Genomic DNA, 22,985 nt, shown 5'->3' with positions numbered 1-22,985 from the left:
AGTCTTCAGACTGATATCATTCATTGCTCCTTGGTACCTTGGAGAGGTCTCTGACACTAGACTTTCCCAATGCAATTAATCTTTTAATTTCCTGGCTGCTGGTACCAAGAGGGTTGGTTGTAGAGCCAAGTAAACAGAAGCTGTCATCAATTTCAATCTCCTCCTCATCCATCATGATGCTGCCAATCTGCCCAGTGGTGAGAATCTTTGTTTCTTTGATGCTGAGCTTCAATCCATATTGAAGTCTGCAGTATTTGACCCTCCGCAGCAAGAATTTCAGGTAAGTATGCAGGGTTGTGTCATCTGCATAACGCAGATTGTTGATAAGTCTTTCTCCCATCCTGATGCCACATTTCTCCTCATAAAGCCCAGCCTCCTGGATAATCTGTTCTACATATAGATTGAAAAGATATGGAGATAGGACACATCCTTGACACACATCCTTTCCAATTTTAAACAATTCAGTTGATAGCTTATTATTTTTATTCCTTTTCTGTAGTATCGAGGAAGCTTTTCCATTTGGTGATTTATCCTTTTAACAACTCTTATTGAAACTTCTTATGTACTATGTATCCATCTATTATAAAGACCAAAATAGAAAGGTAAGAAGTAGTTCCTGCATTCAATGAAGTCAAGGCTAGTGTATTTGACAAAATAAATCAAGATTGCACCATGTGAAAAATGACAGAATATGGCGATATTTCAAAGAAGGTACAGTGGAGAGATTCAAAACTTGCTTGATGGAAGGAGATGGGATCTGAACTACACTCTCACAGGTGTCTTGGATTCTGAGCATGCAGAGATGAGTAGAAGCACATTTCAAAGTAAGGGACTGTGATATCAGAAGATCTGTAAGCAATCTTTCTGACAGCTTATCTACAAAAAGATAAAGTTGTGATTCAAAAGTTTTCTTTTCCTTTTTTAAAAGAATATTACAGACCTAAAAGGCAAAAACTGTGACCAGAGTTCCTATTACATAGAACTGAAATTTTACCAGGCTAGTCTTTTGAATGACAAGAATTTAAAATAACTTTCCTGGTTTATTCTAGGACTTCATACTGTTCTTTCCAGTTCAGTAATAGAAAGCAAGAACCCTAAATTGGAAGCTCTGAGTATATCAAGCAAGAAAGGAAATGTCTAAAATCTTGATCTCCCTTATTGTTAGAAACTTAACATTCCTCCAAGGGCAACATGTATGTTTCATAGTAAACTAATTGATTGACAGGTAAAGTAAAAAACAGAGGTGCCTGGTTCTGAGATGGCAGGGAATTGAACTGCTTTGAAAGTGTGTCACTTTTCCACAGTCCTGGAAAGAAATATTTTACTATTTTCCTCAGGTCCCTGAAAGGGATCATTATTACTCTTCTGAGCCTCTTATATCTTGGTTTCCTTTTTTTGTCATATTAGTTTGACCATATTTCACAAAATGAATATGCTCTGATTTTTCTGTCAACCAGGACTGATCTGATTTGTATTAATTCGAGGTGCCAGTTTATTCATGGATAACTGCAACTACCATATGGAGTTTCAGTATACTACTACATGATCAGTATGATCTAGAACCTAAGCTCTGTTTGTTAATAGGAGTTTGTGCCAATAAACTTTCCTTGATAAAAAAAAAATGCAAGTCCACATTAAATCTGAGGGAAATGAAAACAAGTTCATAAGAGCCAAAATCCAAATTCAAGCATAAACAAACTGAATATAGATATTGTCTCAAGAATAAAATTTTTCCACTCAACATGAAGGACCAAGGTCCTGATGAGTTAGTTGTTGGGTGATGTCAAGGACATCATACAAGAAGAAAAGAAAATGTCATTAAAAAGACAGGATAGAAAGGAAAAAAAAAGCAAATTGGATCTCAGAAGAGACTCTGAAACTGTCTCTAAAGAAAGAAAAAGGGAAGTAAATTAATTTAACAGAAGATTTTTTTAATGGTTGCTCACCGAGACAAACAATGTAATCTGCACACTCGGAGTTAGTGAACTAAAACAGAATAACATGTTCAGTATTTCTCAAGTTGAAATAACAAACAAAACATAACATAACAAGCCCCTAGTTGAAATAGTGAATGATCTTTTTAAAAAAGTTTGAGCTTTTTAATGAAAGTTTATAGAGAGCTTGGATTTCCATTCACTCATCGTTGCACATTATCCTCCCTGCCTAACTCCCTTCACCACTTCACTTTTGTTTTTGAAACAAAATTCTTTCATTTTTGTACAATACTCCCATACAATTTACTATGCAGCTCTTAGTGAATGATCTTAAGAGTAAAATACTGAATGATAATAGAAAACATTGAAAAGATGAAAGGCATATACAATCACTATATAATAGAGTTGATTGAAGAGGAATAATTTCAGAAGGTAGCATATAATATATGAAGTGGTTGAATTTTGAAAGGCGGGATATTCTGTGTAGGTTGAGGATTGGGTGTGCACTGTTTGGTTGTTTTTTATTTTGTTCACAATTGTGTGTGAGTTGACTGGATTTGGTGGATTTAGCCGACAATGAGCTGGGGGCAGGAAGCCTTTTGTTTAGAGGTAACAGGACCTGGTGGAGGGCCTTGGTATTTAAAAGTCAGGTGGGGCCCTCGGGCTTGGTATTAAGAGTGTGTGGGACTAACATTCATCTAAGTGGTACAGCACTGGTCTGTCAGTTTTCTGTGTTGATGTAACTTGGGGTTGCTGTGATGCTGAACCCTGTGCCACTGGCATGTCAAATGCCATAATGGTTACCCATGGTAGACAGTGTTTGATGGATTTCCCAGATTAAAACACTTTGGAAGCGGGAGTGGAAGCACTTTCTAAACAACGTGCCTCTGGAAACTCCATGAACTTAGAGAAATGATAGTTACAGAACAGGGTTCAGGTCTTTTGTTCATCGGGTTACTATGAGTTGTGTCCCACTAGACAGCACTTAAAAACAATGATAGCAGCATATGATGAATAATCAATGGTCAAAACTGCATGGAAGGCATTGGTGAAAAAGAAGACTCCAGGTATTGATGGAATATCAATTGAAATGTTTCAATGAATGGATGCAGCAGTAGAGGTGCTCACAATCTATGGACAGAAATTTGGAAAATAGCTACTTTGCCAAATGACTGAAAAGGGTTCATATTTTTGCCCTATCCCAGAAAAGATGGTAAAACAGATTTCAGAATTATCAAACAATAAACCTTATATGATCTGCCAATCTAATAAACATATATTTTGGAGAGGGTAGAGGCCAGGATGGCAAAACTTCATCTCACATACTGTGGGTAAGCTATCAGGAGGGGGCAAGTTTCTCATTGGGGGCAAGGATTTTGAAGCTCTGTCTCACATACTTTGAGCACATGGCTAGGAGGGACCAGTCCTTGGAAAAGGACATTATGCTTGCAAGCGTGAGGGACAGTGTAGGAGAGGAAGACCCTGGATGAAGTGGATTGACACAATAACTGGGCAATGGGATTGGGTTTTTAAATGTTAGTGAGACTGGCCCAGGGTCTTGTACATAGGGTCATTATTAGTTGTAGGCAACTCGAAGTCACACAACAACAACAACAACAACAACAACAACAACAACAATGACATTCCTTGGAGGTAGACATCATGCTTGGAAAAGTGGAGAATCAGTGAAAAGAGGAAGAACTGCAACGAGACCAACTGGCATGATGAATGCAGCATTGAGCTGAAGTATGTCAGAGAAAATGAGGATGGCACAGAATAAGGGAGGTTCAAATGTGTTGTTCATAAGGTCAGAAGTACATAATGAACACCAAAATGCAGAAATAGTTGGAGAAGTACATTAACAAGAAGCTACCACAAATTCAAGCTGAATTCAGAAGAGGACAAGGAGTGAGAGACATTACTATTGATGTTAGCTGTATCTTGGCTGAAAGTGTCAAATACTGGAAAGATGTACCTGTGCTATACTGATTATAAAAAACAGACTGTGTGGATAATAACAAATTATGAGAAGTATTGGGAAGAGTGTAAATTCTAGACAAGTTAATTGTACCTATGCAGAACCTGTACATAACCAAGAAATGTCATTTGAACAAAGGTGGGGTGGGTGTGACAGAATAGGTAAGATTCAGTAGGAACTTAAAATGATAGGGTAATAATGGGCATAGATTAATCATTATTAATAACATAAAAGGCAATGTATATGAATAATTATAAATGAATATAATCATACAAAGTTAAAAATAAAATATACATTATATAAAATACAATGTACATGTATAAAACTCAATGTAAATGAATTATTGAATATAAATAAGTAAAAAAAGGTACATATCACAGTTGTATCCTTTCACTATACTTTTCCAGCCTGTGTGTTAAGCAAATAACTTGAGACCAAAAAACCAACAACAACAACAACAACAAAAACAACAGCAACAAAAAACCCAACAAAACCCTACACAAAGAAGAGCATAGCATCAAGACATCAAGATTGCAAGAAGAATCATTAAGAACCTCTGATATTCAGGTGACATATCTTTGCAGAAAATGAAGAAGATCTGAATACTTAATGATCAAGATCAAAGACAAAAGCCTTCAAGATAGACTATATCTTAACATGAAGAAAACAAAAATCCTCACAACTAGATCCACAAACAATATCATGACAAGTAGAGAAAAGATCAATGTTTTCAAGGATTTAATTTTGCTTGGATCTAGAAACAATGCTCATGGAAGAAGCAGATGAGAAATCCAGTTTTATCATTTTACTTGGGAAATTGCTGCAAATGAACTCTGTAATGTGTTATAGACCAAGGATGTGACTCTGTCAGCTGTTTCATCTGCATGTGAAAGCTGAACAATAAATGTAGAGACTTGTATAGAGACTGAATCTAGAGACCGAAGGAGAATTGATAACTTTGAATTGTGGTGTTGTGGAAGAATATTGAAGATATCATGAAGTACCAAAAGTACAAACAAATCTGCTTGGAAGTGCAGCCACAGGACTCTTTACAAAATGTGTGGATAGTGAGTCTTCATCTTGTGTTATTTGGGCATGTTATTAGTAGGAGCCAGTTCTTGGAGTAGGACATCATACTTGCTAAAGTATAGTGTAAACACAAAAGAGTAAGTGTCTTAATGAAATGAATGACACATATCTGCAACAGTGGGCTCACGCAAAGCAGTAGTTGTGAGGATGTTGGGAGACAGGGTAGTGTCAAGCAGCTTGACTAAGAAAGAAGTCAGCAAAAGAGAGATAAAGTCTCAAGTTATAACTTTTATTCAAGAGGTGCTCCTGGGCAAGATTCTCCTTTCTGAAGAAGCAGAACAGAGAATTGGCAGCCTTGAGGGGATCGGGGAGAATTTTTATAAAGGAGTCTTTAGGGAAGAAAGGAAATTATATTCCACTATGATTTAAGGTCCACCTGTTAGTTCAGCAAGGCTATTTGCTCTTCTTAACAGCATTTGAATTCTTCGTTCTCCCCTTGGCCCCCTTGGCTGGGCCTAACATCCCAGCCACTTTGGTGATAAAGAGGGCAAGTATCTTTCTTTTAGCTACTTTTTGCTGATCAAGGGTAAAGATTTGGAAGCTGGATTTAATCAGCTTGGAACCAGTAGCCAGGGGGGAATACGGGTATAAGAGTAACCGGTTCACAGTTAGGTTGGTCATTTCTTTTATCCTGTGAAGTAAGAATTTTAAAAGTCAGGGAGCAATTATTAATATTATACTTACGATTATTATTGATCCTAAAAAAAGAACCCACGTTAGAAATGCGTTTCAATACAATTTGAAAGAAATTGGGAGAAGGCTTGTAGCCTACTGCTGGTTTTTTTTTTTACTCTTCAGCTAACTGTGTTAGACATTCGACTCTCCCTGGTCACCATGGTGTTCTGATCTGTGGATGAGGCAACCGGGATTACAGAGCATCCCCTGGAAACTGAGAGTCTCAGGTGCAGAAAGGCTATGGATAACATGAGTGTTTCTGAGTGATCATAACCTGGAAGAAGCAGAGTTTTTGAATTAACCCTCTGACACAGATATCTATGGTTTGTGGATTAGTGGTACGTGCAGGAAGGGGTTCAGTGAGAACATATCTGGGTTCCCATGGGAGTTTACAATGTCTGAACTGGAAATCTAAAAATCTCTGCAATGGAAGCTAGAACCTGGCTAGCTTGGGAGTTTTTTCAAGCAATTGAGTCTGGCCTTAGGAGTCTTGTGGGGAAGAGAAGGCAGATGGAAGCGAAATCAGAATAACAAAAGGGCTGGAACACAGCCTCTGTGTGACTGTCAGCAGCAGAGAAAGGAGAGTTTGTACTATCCCAGGGAGAGAGGGTGAATTTCACTTGCACCAGCTGGTTCAAGACAAAGTGAGGTTCACCGGCACTTGTCCTAAGTTAGGACAGGATGGAATCCCTCAGCTTGCCTCCTGGGTTTCATTACCAATATGCTGAGTGGTACAGTTAAGAAAGAAGTCAGTGAAAGAGAGATAAAGTTTAAAGTTATAATTTTTATTCAAGAGGAGCTCCTGGGCAAGATTTTCTATTCTGAAGAGGCAGAGTGGGGAATTTGCAACCTTGAGGGGATGGGCGAGGGTTTATAAAATGGGGTCTTTAGGGAAGAAAGAAAGTTACGTTACACTGTGATTTATGGTCCATCTGTTAGTTCAGCTAGGCAGGCAAGACCATTTGCTCTTCTTCTCAGCATTTGAATTCTTTGTTCTCTCCTTGGCCCTCCTGTCTGGGTCTGACAGGTAGTGCTTTTGTTCTGCTATACACTCTGGTTTTCTAGTGGAATATATTGTGCTGCAATATCACAGGCTTGATGTTTTAATCCACCAGCTGCTCCATGGGAGAAGAATGGGAGAAGAATCTACCCTTGTGTGGACATACTGCCTCTCAAAACCCACTGGAGGGTCAACTATGTGTTGGTTCTGACTCCACAGCATGCAACAACAACAAACATAAGGTATCTGAACAACAACAACAAACAACAACATACTAAGGTTTCTATGAGTTAGAACTGACTTGATAGAACCTTACAAAAACAGCAATGTGGCCAAATAAAAGTGAAAAATACTGAGTTGACCAAAGTAAATGAAATAGTTTATAGTGAATGTGCTCAGAAGGTGCAATAAGTAAATGTGCAATCAAGATTCTCTATAATGAGGAATGGTTTTGCTGTGCTTTCCAAATATTATCACCAATAATGTCTGTCTTCTTTGGTGTAGTGTGTGAAATGTTTTATCCTGCTGACTCTGTTTTGAAAAATGCTATATTAACTTAAGCTGACTGAATTTCAATACTGATTAATATCACTCAACTACCTGGGCATTCTGACAAAGCAATGCATTTATTATGAGTTAGAAGGCTTCTTTTTCACATGTTAATTCATTTATCTTTTTAAAAAAATCTGTTAAGTGAATATCAGTATAATTACTATATCTTCATTATTATCATTATCTATTTATGAAAAGGAGGGAGCTCTGGTAAGGAATTTTGTTTCCAACCAAAAGGCACACAGTTTGAATCCATGAGCAGTCCATGGGGGAAAGATAAGTCTCTTCCCATTCAATTTACTGCCTCTGAAAACTGGCTGGAGGGTCCTCTTTCAGCTGGTTCCCACTTAATGACATACAATTACAACCATAGATAAGGAAACTGAAGCACAAGAAGTTAAAAGTTTTTCTAAAGTTATGTAGATAGTAATTGTGGATCGCTAAACATAGTGATAGCTGGGCTACAGCTGAGATCAGAGTCCAGGCAGGACAGAGCACCCTCTGCAAACAGAGAATTCTGCCCCATTCCCCGGGAGAGATACTGGATGACTTCTACAAACAGAAGGTTCCTCCCAGATTAAGCTTACCTATTGTTATGTTCGAAACACTTAATATAAGGAAAATATAGCCTCATGAGATTGAATTTAATTATCTTTATTATTGGCTTAAACTAAATAAAAACCATAAAGAGACTAAGAAAGGGGCCTTTACATAGTACTAAGCTGTGAGAGGACCTCGGTCTAAGCCTTCCTTTTTTTCATATTTCATTTCCTCCTATTCCTGTTTTCTTTCATGTTCAGTTAACAACATTTTGGCACCCAAACAGGGACCTGAACAAAGCAACTGTCAGTTCCTCTGTCTTTCTCTCTCCCCCTCTCCCTCTCCCCCTCTGTCCTCGCTCCTCTCTCTCTTTTGCCCCTCCCCCTTCTCTCATCAAAAGGTAAGCAAATCCTTCTTGAAAAATTTTCTTCCAGCAGAGTCATGAGGATTCCCTCACCCTTTGAAGGAGAAAGTCAAGGGAAAAAAAAATAGGAAAAAAAATATCATGAGGATTACCTCACCCTTTAAAGGAGAAAGTCAAGGGAAGGAATAGAAAATGTTTCATGGGGACTTTTCTCCACCCTCTGAAGTAAACTGCTTAAAAACTCAGAGGTAGAAGTGAAAAAAGAGTCATGAGGGAATGCCCCATCCACTGAAGCTCAATATTTTCTCTCTTAAAGGAACTGCTTAAGAGCTCAGGGATAAAGGCGAAAGGGAAAAAAAATCTTTTTTGCAGTTGTTTCAGTATGTACAAAAACGTTACTGCCAGTATGTAGAGCACAGTTAAATTAAAAAATTTGACACAATGTTATGAGAGATTTATGAAGAGCACATAAAAAAAGAACAAATTCCTGTTCATTTTTGGTCAGTATGGGCTTTGATAAAAATAGTAACTATATCTGTGCAGGATTGTACACATAATAAAATTGCAAAGAGAGATGGCTGAATATTTGCATAAGTATGAATTAAGTGATATTACATTAGAGAAGGTTAAAGCTGAAGGCAAAAAACAGCCTTTGTCACCTCTATAAAGAGCCTTAGGAAGAAACAATCCTGAATTATTATTTTATCTTAGTTGGCATGCACTGACCCAAACAGTGCTCTTCCCAGGAAATTATTTACAATTTAAAATACAGTTTTGAAAAAGAAAAAAGGGAAAAAAAGTGCTATATCTCAAAGCAGAAGCCTATATGTGTTTTTGTTCAATACTTTGGTTTTTTTTTAAGTTTGTTGTTGTTTCTTTTCCTTAAGTTTAATGTAATAATAGTTTTAAGTTCACATAATCTGATAATTTTGGCAAAATAAGAAAAGTAAAAACATAAAAATGAACCTTACATAAAGGAAAACTCTTAATTTAAAAGATGAAGAAAGTAAAATGTAAGTAATAGAGTGAAGACAAATAAATAAATTAGAAGCTGCAGGTGAAAAAATTTTCAAAGGATAAAATCTCCAAATAAGTAAACATTTTTTAAAAAGAGACTGCGTTTGGAAGTTGTAAAGCTGGCTAGCCTGTTTATCTTTGGTAGACCAGAAAGCCAAAGATAAACACATGAACCAGCCTTTTATAGCTACATAGATGATGTGACCTAAAAGTTTAGAAACAGGAAAGAAAGAAAATGTAATTTCATTCCCAGGGTAGATGTAAAGAATAAAAATTATAAAAAATATGTGTCATAGAAGTAAAAAACTCTCAAAAAATACCAGTAAAATAAAAAAAAAATAGATTTTCTAAACTGCTAAGAAACAAAGCAGTTTTCCCCAAGCATAAGTGCCATTTTCTTTATAACAGAGGGATGACTCTGAGAACAGGGGCAGGGTAGAGCAGTGGCCCATAACAAGAAAGAAACTAAAACCTTTAAAAGAAGAGAGTTGTCTTCAATATTCAGTGAGCAGAGGATGTCCCATGGAAATAAGATCACTAAAAATACTGTAAGATTTATTATAGGAAGAAGTAGTTTAATAAGTAAAGGAATATTTGTACATATTTGAGTGATAGATCCCAATTATAATGGGGAGATAATTAGGATGATGTCTACTTGACAACATCAAACCTTGTTGAAAAGCCAGAGGGGAGGTCAGTTATTGCTTCTGCCTTATAAAAAGACAAGGAGGGTTTGAGGGTTTGGCAGTACTGGAACTAATATCTATTGGAATACTGTCATTAATGATATCTGTTCTCAAATGACTGTAAAATCAGAAGGATATAAAATGCAAGGATTAGTTGATACTGGTGCTGATGTATCTATTATTGCTACACATCATTGGCCTAGTGAATTACACTTAAAGGATGTCTCTGTTACTTTTACAAGATTGAGAACTATGACAGGAGTAAAACAAAGTGAAGGACAGATGGCAAAATTACAGCTTTACATTACAAATATTGCAGTTACATTATAGAAAAAAGATTTGATGGCTCAATAGAAAACCACATTGCAAATTCCTACAATATCAGAGCAGGCTAACAATATGATGTTAAACTTGAACTATCTCCCTGTTAAATGATTAAACAAGAAACAACATCGGATGGACTGCTCTGAAGAGCCAAAAGTTAATCATAGTAGAAGAGGATTAGGCTATCCAAATTTATAATGAAGACCACTGTTCTATGCTTTGCCCTTCCATTAACTTGGTTAACTGATAAGCTGATATGGGTTTAACAGTGGCCCTTAACAGAGAAAAAGCAAGAAGCCTTAGTACAGTTAATTGAAGAACAATTCCTGGCAGGGCACATTGGAGAGTTAACCAATCCTTGGAATTCTCCAGTGTTTGTAACAAAACAGAAATCAGGTAAATCAGGTAAATGGAGAATGTTAACTGATTTAAGAAAAATTAATGAGGTCATAAAGCCTATGGGACCCTTGTAGTCAGGTCTTCCTTTACCTTCTTTGATCCCAGAAGAATGGTATATTATTATAATTGACCTTGAAGATTGTTTTTTTTTACCATTCTATTACAACCTAGTGATTGAGAAAAAATTGCTTTTCATATTCTTACTATTAATAATAATAAACTTGCTAAAAATATGAATGGAAAGTGTTCTCCCAAAGAATGTTGAATAGTCTGGTCATGTGTCAATATTTTGTTAATTAACCTTCATAAATTTTAGATAAGGATTTCCAAATGTGTATATATACATTACATGGATGATATTTTATTCCCAACTGCAACTACTACTTAAGGAAGCCAAAAAAATTTTAAAGGAATATGGATTATAAATAGCTCCTGAAAAAGTTCAACTTAGTGACCCTTACAAATATTTGGGGTCTAGATTAGAAAGAACGAAAATAAATCCACAAAAGATTCAAATTGGATGAGTTAGTTTAAAAACTTTGAATGATTTTTTTGAAAAACAATTTTAAGAGATGAGTGAGACGATGTGATAAGGCCTCCTATTTAAAAACCCTTAGGGCCCTTGGACCGCAGGCCCTCAGGCCTGTTTTTGTTTTTGGTCAAGTATTCTCCTAGGTCTTATAGCTCTGGTCAGACCATTTGCTGTCCAGAGGTAACTCGTGCTTGCTGTGATGGTAAACCCTGTGACGCTGATGTGTCATATGTGATAACGGTTACCCATGGTAGCCAGTGTTTGGTGGAGCTTCCCAATTAAAACAAGCTTGGAGGCAGAAGTGGCATCCACTTCCAAAATGGCTTGCTTCTGGAAACTCTATGAACCTGGAGAAATGACCAAAGTTATAAAAGTGTCTAGGTCTTTTGTTCATAGGGTTCCTATGAGTTGCCTACAACTCAATGGCACTTAACAACAACAACAATGAGAAAAGAGAAACTTCGGCTGAAAAATATTGGTATTACAATCAACCAAAGAGTTGAATCAGCATACATATTTTAGAGAACCTCTAAAGAACGGAAAATGGGATTTGTCACTCATTGGGGGTGAGGATTTGCTTATATTTCTACAGCAGAAACACTGTGAGAAACATCCAGGAATGTGAAACCCTGAGATAAACGGAAAGATGCTGTAGTTTGATGAAGATAGAATTGTGGAATGGGTGAGTCTGATAAACCTTAGAGAAATGACAAAAGAAGGAACTGCTACTGGAAACCAGGAAAGTGGAGACTCCTACTTAAGGCCAAATAAAGAAGCTGACAGCAGAAGAGGAAAAGTGATTAAGAAAACAGGGCAACAAATGTCTCCCTGGAATTTGTTTCAAGCTCTCCTTGCTGTTTTACTGTACATTTTCTTAAAAGGAGTTACTAAATAGGAGGCAGATAATTTAACTTTGATGTGCAATAAATGTTCTCTGAATACTTGATTAAATTATTCTATTTCTCTACCACCTAATAAGAGTATCTATTAAGATCTAGAATTGGATTATGGTTCCCTGTTGATTTGAGTCATAAATGTCAATCATCTCCTGAGATGATAATTTTGGAGCATCTAGTGAATCAGTTATTTAAAAAAAAGCAAGAGTTTTATTGGAGTATTAATTGCTGCTGTTTTAGGGATCATAGTCATAGCAGCTACAGCAACTACTGCTGGAGTTGTCTGCATCAGAGTGTTCAAACAGTAGATTGTGTCAAACAATAGCACAGTGATTCTGAAAAATTATGGTCATCTCAAAGACAAATAGATTCTGAAATCAATTCTTGGTTAACGGATTTAGAACAGTAAGTAGTTATGATAAGTGATCATAGCACACTAACTTACAGAGACAATTGAAGTTAAAATGTGACTGGAATACTACTTAATTTTGTGTGACCCCTGTTGTATGGAATATACCAAATGGCAATGGGATAAAGTTTGCAAACATATCATGAATTATGGTAATTTAACTGATGAAATATTAAAGTTACAAGCTCAAATTTATGATACACTTAATGAACAATTGAGAAAACTTAGTAATACTGATTTTCTGGAAGAAGTAAGTGAAGGAGTCTCTAATCTTAATCCCTTTGATCATGTTAAAATTTTTGGAAATTCTTGTATAATCATGTTTTGTTTTATAATTCTTATTTTTGTGCTTTTATGTCAAGGATGGAGAATGCAAAAAAAAGAGAATAGTGGAAAAAGGAAGAGAAGCTATATTTACCTTGATGATTAAGTGATGCTTAAACAACAGCGGGGGAAATGGTGATAGCTTGGCATAGTGATAGCTGGGCTGCAGCTGAGATCAGAGTCCAAGCAGGACTGAGTGCCCTCTGCCAACAGAGAGTTCCGCCCAGACCCCCGGAGGAGATACTGGATGTCCTCTGCAAACAGAAGATGGGGATGCCATATTTTAACTTTGGTCTTAGTTTAATGATTAAGCTTACCCATTGTTTTGTTGGCAACACTTAAGTATAAGGAAAATATAGCCTCATGAGATAAATTATTTTAATTATTATTATTGGCTTAAATGAAATAAAAACCATAGGGAGACTAAGAAAGAGGCCTTTTCACAGTGCTAAGCTGTGAGAGGACCTCTGGCTAAGTTTTCCTCTTTTTCAGAATTCATTTCCTTCTGTCCCTATTTGCTTTCTGTGTCCGATTAACAACTAGTAATGTTAGAAATGGCATTTGACTGGAGAAATTTTACTTCACAGCCTAGGCATTTCACCATTACTAGACTGTGCTATTACTGTTCTATATGAGGTTTGTCAAATAATTTCATTGCCATGTATTTTATTTAATTAATAACTGGAAGAACACATTGACAGAGAACTGCTTGAAGCGCAGGCTGGATTTAGAAGAGGCATGGTATTAAGGAGATTCTAGCTAATGTCAGATGGATCTTGGCCAAAAGCAGAGAGTGCCAGAGGAATGTCTATCTGTGCTTCATTGACTATGCAAAGGCATTGGACTGTGTAGATCACAAGAAACTATGGCGGAGACTGAGAAAAATGGGAATCCCAGAACACTTGATAGTGCTTATGCAAAACCTGTGCTTGGACCAGGAGACAATTGTCAGAACAGAGCAAGGAAACACTGCATGGTTCAAAATTGGGAAGAATGTATGCCAAGGATGAGTCCTATCTCCATATCTTTTCAATCTATATGCAAAACAGATTGTACAGGGGGCTGGGCTCTATGAGGAGAAGTGTGGCATTAGGTTTGGAGGTAGACTCATCAACAACCTGAATTACACAGATGACACAACCATGCTTGCTGAAACAGAGGAGGACCTGTAGTGCTTGCTGCTGAAGGTCAAGGACTGCAGCCTTCAATATGGACTGAAGTTCAACCTCAAGAGAACAAAGATTCTCACCACTGGGATGATGGGCAGCATCGTGATAGATAATGAAGAGATTGAGATTGCTAACAGCTTCAGTTTGTTTGGCTCCATAATCAATACTCTTGGTACCAGCAGGCAGGAAATGAAAAGACAAATTGCATTGGCAAAGTCTGTTGTCAGAGACCTCTCCAAAGTACTGAAGAATAACGATGTCAGTCTGGAGACCAAAGTGTGCCTGATATAGTTCATGATAATTCGAATTGCTTGCTATGCATTGGAAAGCAGGACAATGATTAGGGATGATAGGAGAATTGATGCCTTTTAGCTATGGTGTTGGGAAAAGTATTGAATACACGATGGTCTGCTAAGAGAGCAAACGAGTTTGTCCTGGAGAGGGTGAATCCAGGCTACTCCTTGGAGGTAAGGATTCTGAAGCTTTGTCTGACATACTTTGGACATGTTGCGAGGCGGGAACAGTCCTTGGAGAGTGATGTCATGCTTGGGAGGGTGGAGGTTCAGCGCAAGAGAGGAAGACCCTCGATGAGATAGATTGATTCAGTAACTTGGGTAATGGGGTTAAGAGTGTCAGAGATAAGATTGGCACAGGATAAAGCAAGGTTTAGGGCTGTTGTACCTAGGGTTGCTATGAGTCGCAGATGACTCAACAGCACATAACAACAACAATAAATTGTGGATAATAATAGCTATTCTATCTGTCCCATTCAGCTATTGTAACATCTGAAAAAGAACCATAAAAGTAAAGGATTCATCAAGAGTATTTAACCACACAAATAGAAAAGTACTCAGATCAGATGGTTTATTTTTTAATTACAGAAAGCTAAACTCCAAAATTACTCAGCTGTCTTTCAGTTACACCTCATCATGTTTGTCATGTTACTCTCGACATGCATTTCAAAGGTACCAAAAGGAAGAAACATGCCTTCTATTATTCAGAAATACCAGCAGATGGCTTCATCTGAGGATTCCCTACTAAGTTTTCTTATTTACATTTTAGGTTCCTTATAATAGCATCTTAAAATAAAAAAGGAAATTTGTGGTGCAAATTATTTTATTATTAAATTGTTGTTGTTCTTAAATGCCACTGAGTTGACTGCGACTCACAGTGACCTGATGAACAATGGATCTGAACGCTGTCCTATCCTGTGCCATCCTCATCATCTCTGACCTACTCAAGCTGCCGATTACAGTCACTGTGTCAGTTCATCTCATTGAGAGTTTCCCAGTCCTTAGCTGACCCTACACCTTTCCAATATTCCGTTCCTTTCCAAGACCCTTGTAACAACCTGCCAGAGTGTGTGAGACAAAGTTCATCATCTTTGCCTCCAAGGAGTACCCTGGCTGTACATATTCCAACACATGAGGATTTGTCCTCTTCACAGTCTCTAGGATTATTCAGCACTCCAGCATTACAACTCAAAGAAATTGATTCTCCTTCTGTTTTATTTAGCTATTGTCCAACTCTCAGATGCACAATATGTGATTTAAAAGGTCATTGCCTAACTCAGGTGCACTTTTGTCTTCAAAGTGGCATTATTTCTCATTAATTTATATTATGATTGTTTGCTGTATAGTCAGAAACAACTTGTAGGTGATACTCGTGTGGGTGTTTAGAGACAGATAGAACTAGAGGAGATTGCCTATCCTTCTCCCATGGTGTAGCTGGTGAATTTGAACTGTATTCTTTTGGGATCACAGTGCAGCTTCTTACCACCAGGCCATAAGAGCTCAGCATAGCCGGGCATAGTTAATTGATTTATAGAGATTAATGTTTGAAAAACACAGGAGCAATATGCTAGAAATAATCTCATATTACTTTAAATACTCAGTCAAAGTTAACCCTTTGAGCCAAATGGACTTGCAATAGTATTTCATCTTTAGAGTGAAACCAATAAGCATTTTATTTACTTCTTCGAGGAAGGAGATAAGAAATCTCAGGGGGTGTGTGAAGTGTGCTTTTGAATGAAACATTTCTAAAGAGAATGATACTGCTCAAGTCTTTTCTGGATAATCTTCAGCAGGATTTTGCTAGTGTGTGATATTAGTGATATTGTTTGATAATTTTCACACTCTGTCGGGTCAACGTTTCTTGGAATGGGAGTAAATATGGATCTTTTCCTGTCAGGTCGCCCAGTATATTGACAGAGAACTACTGGAAATACAAGCTGGGTTTAGAAGAGGTTGTGGCACTAGGGACATTATTGCCAATGCCAGATGGATCTTGCAGAGAGCAAAGTACTGGAAGAATGTCTATCTGTGTTTTGTTGATTATGCAAAGGCATTTGACTGTGTGGATCATAATAAGTTGTGGCTAACCTTGAGTAAATGGGAATCTCAGAAAACTTGATCATGCTTATATGAAACCTATACTTGGACCAAGAAACAGTCTTCAGAATAGAGCAAGGAAACACTGCATGGTTCAAAATCAGGAAAGGAGTGTGTCAGGGAGTCATCCTGTCCTGAAACCTTTTCAATCTGTATGCAGAACAAATCCCTTGGGAGGCAGCACTTTATGAGGAGGAGTGTGGCATCAGGACTGGAGAAAGACTCATTAACAAACTACGATATGCAGATGACACAACCTTGCTTGCTGAAACTGAAAAATACCTGAAGCACTTGCTGCAAAAATTCAAGGACTATACTCTTCAATATGAATTGAAGGTCTATATCAAGAACACAAAGATTCTCACCACTGGGCCAATTGGCAGCATCATATTAGATGGAGAAGAGATTGAGGTTGTTAGCAATAATAGCTTGCTCAGATCCACAATAAAAACTCTTAATTAACACCAGCAGTCAAGAAATAAAAACCAAATTGCACAAATTGGGAAAATCTGCTGTCATGGACCTCTCCAGAGTGCTGAAGAGCAACAATGTCCGTCTAGATACAAAGATAGGGCTAATCCAGGCCATGGTCTTCTCAATTACTTGTTATAATTCAGAGATTTGGACAATGCCTAAGGATGACAGAAGAATTGATGCCTTTGAGTTGTGGTGCTGAAGTCTGTCTTGGAGAGGGTGAAGCCAAATCTCTCCCTGGAGTCTAGGATTTTGAGGCTCTGCCTCACTGATTATGGGCATGAGGCCGGAGAGATCCGTCCTTGGAGAAGGATATCATGCTTGGAAAGGTGATTGGGCAGCTCAGGAGAGGAAGACCCTGGATGAGATGGATTGATACAGTAACGGGGGCAATGGGGGGTGGTGTATCAGAATTAGTGAGACTGGCTCAGGATAGGGAAGGCTTCAGAGCTGCTGTACATAGGATTGTTATAGTTCACAGGTGACTCAACGGCACATAACAACGACAACAACATACTATGACAGATTTGAAAGCAGGAATGGCATCTACTTCCTAAACAACATGCCTCTAGAAACTCTTTGAACTTTGATAAATGTAGAGGGATTTCAGTCTTTTTTGTTCATAGTGTCGCTTTGAGTTGTGCTTGACTCAAAGGCAATCAACAAAAACAACAACAAGAGAATGGAAGAGATGATAACAAATAAACTATACATCAAAGTATGATACATTAGGGATAAAGGCCTGGTGATGAACTTCCCCCCCTCAAAATCACACTTTATTCTGCAATTCATTAGGGACATAACACAATACCAAGTAGAATTCCTATTGTTTATGGGGTCTTCATCAATGAAGTATGAGGTACATTTTACTGTAACTAACATAAACAAAAATATAGTTGAGTGGCTTGAGGACATACGGGGAATTAATGACAAGACATGAACCAGCTGTCTTAGTGTTAGGCTACAAGTTAGAGAACATTTGCTTTTCGGTCTCAGTCTGAACCTCACCCTAGTTTATTGCTCTCAGTAGACCAGAGCCGCCTTTGTAGTCTCCTCATGGCTGACTTCATCTCATGGTTCCTCAGTGTGTAGATCATGGGGTTCAACATTGGGGTGATGACTGTGTTGTTGATGGAGATGGCTGTGTCCATGGGCAGAGTAATGAAGGGACGGCAGTAGATATAAACACCAGGCACGAAGTGTAGAGTCACGACCATGATGTGAGAGGTACAAGTAGAGAGGGCCTTGTTGCGCCCTTCTCCAGTGTGGGACCGAAGCATCACCAGGATAACCGTGTAAGACCCGAGGAGCAGGAAGAACCACAGCAGAGTCACTAGGCCATTGTTAGAGACCATGAGGAGCTCCAGAACAAAGGTGTCTGTACAGGCCAGTTTCACCACCTGGGGCACATCACAGTAGAAGGCATCTAAAACATTGGGCCCACAGAAGGGCAGTGGAAGCACAAGAATTACCTGGACAATTGAATGCAGACCACCTCCCACCCAGGAGGCCACCACCAAGGTCAACCACACCTCTCTCCTCATAATGCTCACATAGTGAAGGGGCTTGGCGATTGCAAGGTACCTGTCATAGGCCATCACAGAGAGGGAGAAAATATCTGCGCCACCAGCAAAGTGGAAGAAAAAGATCTGTGCAAAGCAGCCATTGTAGGAGATGGTCTTCTTCTTTGATAAAAGATCCATCAGGAACTTGGGGACAGTGATGGATGAAAAGAAAATATCTAGGACTGATTTATTTCTGAGGAGAAAGTACATGGGCGTGTGGAGGCGAGACTCAAAGGTGACAGTGACCACAATGAGCGTGTTTCCCAGCACTGTTGTTATGTACACAACCAGGAAGACAGCAAACAGAAAATATTCCAGCTCCTGAAAGTGAGTGAGTTCCAGGAAAACGAATTCCTTCACATTGGTGTAGTTGTGCTGGCCCATGGTGGGAAATCCCCTCTTGCAGGTCCGCCTTGAGAGAAGAGATGTTAGCTTCAGAAGTATGGTACCATGAGGCAGCAACAGTTATTATATATTTTTATAAGGCTTTGGGAACATCATAATACCATGACTGCTAGAAAAACTGGGCTACAGCATTATATGTGGTGTACTAGAAAGTGTTCTTGCAATTCCTTGTTGCTGTGTATACTCTGGGTTCACAGGATGAACCATCTCTCTTAAAGATCTTATGTTGTTGTTATTATACTAGAGGGGTGGGTGAGCTGAGGTTGATTTAGAGAAAAGTTTATTTTTTGTTCTAGAAGAGTATCTTATTACGTCTATAACATTTACCTAAGTTTGTTTATGTACAATATTTCATCTTGGCTTTTGCTTCCCATGATGTCTTTGAGGTCTACAGAGTAGTTATGACTGATTACCTGTAATAAGCAGGAGATCAACAATTTGGACACATATCAGTGCACTAATTTACCAGATGGGAGAACCAGAGAGACTGTCTTTGACAATGCAGTGGTTTATTGGAATTACTGGGTAGATAAGAGCTAAATGAGGATCCTGGGTGGCTCACTCTGTTTGCAGTTTGAATCCACCTGGGGGCTCAGCAGAAGAAAGTCCTAGTGAACTCCTACCATAAAGACTGGAGCCTAGAAAACCCCACAGAGCAGTTCTAGTCAGTGATGTGTGGTAGCCTTAAGTTAGAGTTGAATGGATAGCAAAGTATTTGTTTCTTTAATGCTTTCTATTTTTAATATTGGGAGATAGGATGATAGAATTTTGTACAATTTAGGATTTACTCCTTGTAAATACCTTTTATAAGAAACACAAATGCAGACTATACACAGGGATTTTACCAGATGGTATGCACAGCAATCAGATAGATTACATCTGTGAAAAGAATCACTGGAGAACTCAATATCAGCTGGAAAATGAGGCCAGCTGTTGATTGTTAAATCCACAGGAACCAAAATTTGACCTTGACTCTATCCCACACGAATTTCAAAACCATCTCAGGAACAAGTTTAAGAGCTTGAATACTAACGAATGAAGATTAGATGAGCTTTGGGAGGATATCGAGAATATCCCACAAAGAATGCAAAAGTTCATTATCAAGACAGAGGAGGAAGAAATGATTGAGATGGACATCAGAAGAGACTCTGAATATTGCACTAGAGGGCCAGATAACTCATTGCTGCTCGGCCTGCTATGACCCATATGAGCCTTCCATCAGGACTCTCAACATTCACCAGTAAAGACTGCTCATCTTTCCCTCATGAAGCGACAGGTGGATTTGCGTCATGGAACTTTTAATTAGCAGCCCAGAACATTATCTACTACACTACCAGGCCTCCTTAGTATTCTAGATAGTGGTAAAAATTCAAAACTATGAGATCACCAACCTTAGTTGAACAATAGATGATTGATATTCAAACGGTAGATAGAGCTGAAGAAAATAGAGTAAGTTAGACTAGATTAAAAAAAGAATAGAACATATGAACATTCCAAGTAACATAACAAACCATTTCTTAAACAACTTATTTCTGGGAATTTTTATCTTTACACCAATGCTGTCTTAATCTTAAGGTTTACTTTTAGAGGTTGGGGCATACAAATAGACCCTTAAATGAGATTTTCCTCTGTTAATCTTTCAACTCAATAGGAATCATACTTTAATAGGTTAACACTAAGTAACACATTGACCTAAAACTCAGATTCTGAAATTGTTTACTGCCATCTAGAAAATCACAGAAAGTTATTGGCTTGGTATATTTGGAGTTGTGATATTGCCTTCCATCAAGTGATTCTACAAGGCGGACATATTTCTGAGAATTATATTGAGAATGGAATCTATTTAATTCTCTGTACACAATTCCAAGGGAAATATTTGTCATTGAGCCAAGTGCAAGACTGACCTACACTGGGGACTTAATAGATTCCTTCTAGACAATGAGGGAATATGTAACTTATTGTTTCTCTTTATTTTGGCTTCCAAAGCACTCAAAACCATATGCATAACTCAATTTCCAACTTCACAGTTTTTCAAGTGTAGTGTCTTAATGATGTATTTATGCATGTATGTCTGTATCTCTGTGTGTGTATCCATCTATGTATCTATCATCTCTATCTATCTTCTTTGTTTTATCATAAGTCTTTGTTGTCACTGTAAGATCTTCTTAACTGTGGAATGTGGAGTTATTAGTTATTTAGGCAGATATAGACTTTTATAGGAACACGAGAATCAAGCAGGTAGAGAATGAGTTCTTGTTCATGAAGGCTAGGCTGGAACTGGCTGTTGTAGCCAGATCAGAGACATTTTGGGAGGAAGGAAACGTCAAAGAGAATGTAGAAACCAGAGGTGAAAGGGAGACATTGCTATGAGGCTTGTGAAATGTCAAGAACCCAGAGTCTTAAGTTGTTTTAAGTCATCAGATTCAGGTTATGTATTTAAGCCCCAGCGGAGCTCTGGTGGTCTTGTGATAACGAATTGTGCTGCCAACCTAAGAGCAGGTGGTTTAATTCCACCGGTTGCTCTTTGGGAGAAAGCAATCTTCTCCCCACAACTTACTGCCTCTGAAAACCCACTGGAGGCTCACCCATCAATTGGTTCTCACTTGACTGACATAACAACAACGAAACATCAACATTTAAGCCCTACTTATGATATTAAAGTAATGTTTTACCTATTATCTTATATATGCATCTTCACATGCATACATGATTATTTTTGTTTTTAAAAAACAAAATCTCATACCCCAAAGTAGAATGTCTATGTCAATATCTAGGTTTTTTGATTTTCCAATTTTAACTTGTGAGTGTAATAGTGTCTACAAACAATCGTTAAGTTCAATTCCACTTGTCTAATTCTAATTGTGTTTGCATATATGATATGTTTTTACAGATCTATTGCACAGAAGTAAATAGAACTTGAAAAAAACTCATAAAAATGAAAGATTGAAGATGATATTGAAGCTTAATAAAAAATAGACAACCATTAAAAGAGAATAAAATTTTAGTAATTACCTTTATATATTTTGGGGTAGAAGAATTCCTGATAAAAAATGACATCAAAGAATATTAGATTTGATGAATTAAAAATATGAGGCCTCCATGTTTCCTAAGCACTATGTATAAATTAGAAACAAAAAATCACTTAAGAAATTTTGTCCCACCTCAGATCCTGTCATCATTCTTCAATGAGATAGGAAAAGTAATCAGGTTTACATGGAAAGGAAAGAGATCCCAGATAAGCAAAGCACAACTGAAGAATAAAAACAACGTAGGGAGTCTTACACATTCTGTTCTCAATATCTACTCCACAACTATTTGCAAAATAACTGTTTTTAAAAATAGCTGCTTAAATTCTCATTTGAAAGAAGGGCAAACCACAAAGAAGAGAAGGAAAAGGAAAAAAGGCAAGGTAGAAACTGTCTTTTAAAAACTGACACAAGCTAGTTGGCTTCTGAGGCAGGGTAAAATTGGTGCCCAGCAGAGCCCACTTCCAAGACTTGAGGTTAACATTTACTCACAGGGATCACCTGGATCTGCAGGAGTAGAAGTGGGAGGAATACAGCAATGGAGAAACACGCTGAGTTTGGACGTGTTCCTTCAGCATTGCCCACCCAGCATGCATAGGTGTGTGGACGAGCAGGTAGTCATGAGAACCCTGGCTGGTTGACTTGATTTGACCCCATGTGGGGGCTGTGGCTGAGTGAATAGACCAATAGATCTAGAAGCAGGGACAAGTGTGGGCTCCTGAATTTGCAGCTGATGCTAGGTTGAACCTATCCACGGATGGCTGGGAATGAGTTGAATAGAACCCAACCAAATGAAGAGGAGATACTATACGCCAGGGGAGACAGCTATAACCTTGCTCTGGACTAGATTTTGCTTGTGGATTTAGATGCTCAGAGTTTCCAAGTTGATCAGAAGAGTCTTCATAAAAATGGACATGCTTATGCTCTCAGAATACTGGCTTGATTATTATTATTATTAGGTGCTGTTGAGTTTAATACAATTCATAACGACTTTATAAAAATAGATCTGAACCCTATTCTATCCTGTGCCAACCTCACAATCTCTGACACACTCAAGCCCATTGTTGTCAGTCGACCAGCTTGAGAGTATTTCTTTCCTTTGCCATCCCTCCACTTTTCTAAGCTTGATGTCCTCCAAGGAATAGCCTCTCTTAGTAATATGTTCAAAATATGCAAACAAAGCTTCACCATCCTTTCTTCCAAGGAGCAATCTGGTTTCACCTTCTCCAAAATATAT

At 38.0% G+C, this 22,985-nt stretch overlaps 1 protein-coding gene across 1 annotated transcript; it reads right to left on the bottom strand.

Annotated features, from left to right (window-relative positions):
• Positions 1-17,756: 17,756 nt before the first annotated feature.
• On the bottom strand, positions 17,757-18,701 carry LOC102853301 (olfactory receptor 4D6-like). The gene has a single exon (XM_006900430.1). The coding sequence runs from the start codon at positions 18,699-18,701 to the stop codon at positions 17,757-17,759; it is 945 nt and encodes a 314-aa protein (XP_006900492.1).
• Between the last annotated feature and the right edge of the window lie 4,284 nt (positions 18,702-22,985).

The sequence above is a fragment of the Elephantulus edwardii genome, unplaced genomic scaffold (genome assembly GCF_000299155.1).
Source record: "Elephantulus edwardii isolate Elephantulus edwardi_28Jun2011 unplaced genomic scaffold, EleEdw1.0 scaffold00284, whole genome shotgun sequence".
In the NCBI taxonomy this organism is placed as follows: domain Eukaryota; kingdom Metazoa; phylum Chordata; class Mammalia; order Macroscelidea; family Macroscelididae; genus Elephantulus; species Elephantulus edwardii.
The sequence above is the reverse complement of the archived record's forward strand: the minus strand, read 5'-3'. Positions and strand labels throughout refer to the sequence as shown.

Excerpts from the sequence above, each read along its gene's own strand:
- LOC102853301 (XM_006900430.1), bottom strand. The coding sequence starts at position 18,701 with ATGGGCCAGCACAACTACACCAATGTGAAGGAATTCGTTTTCCTGGAA.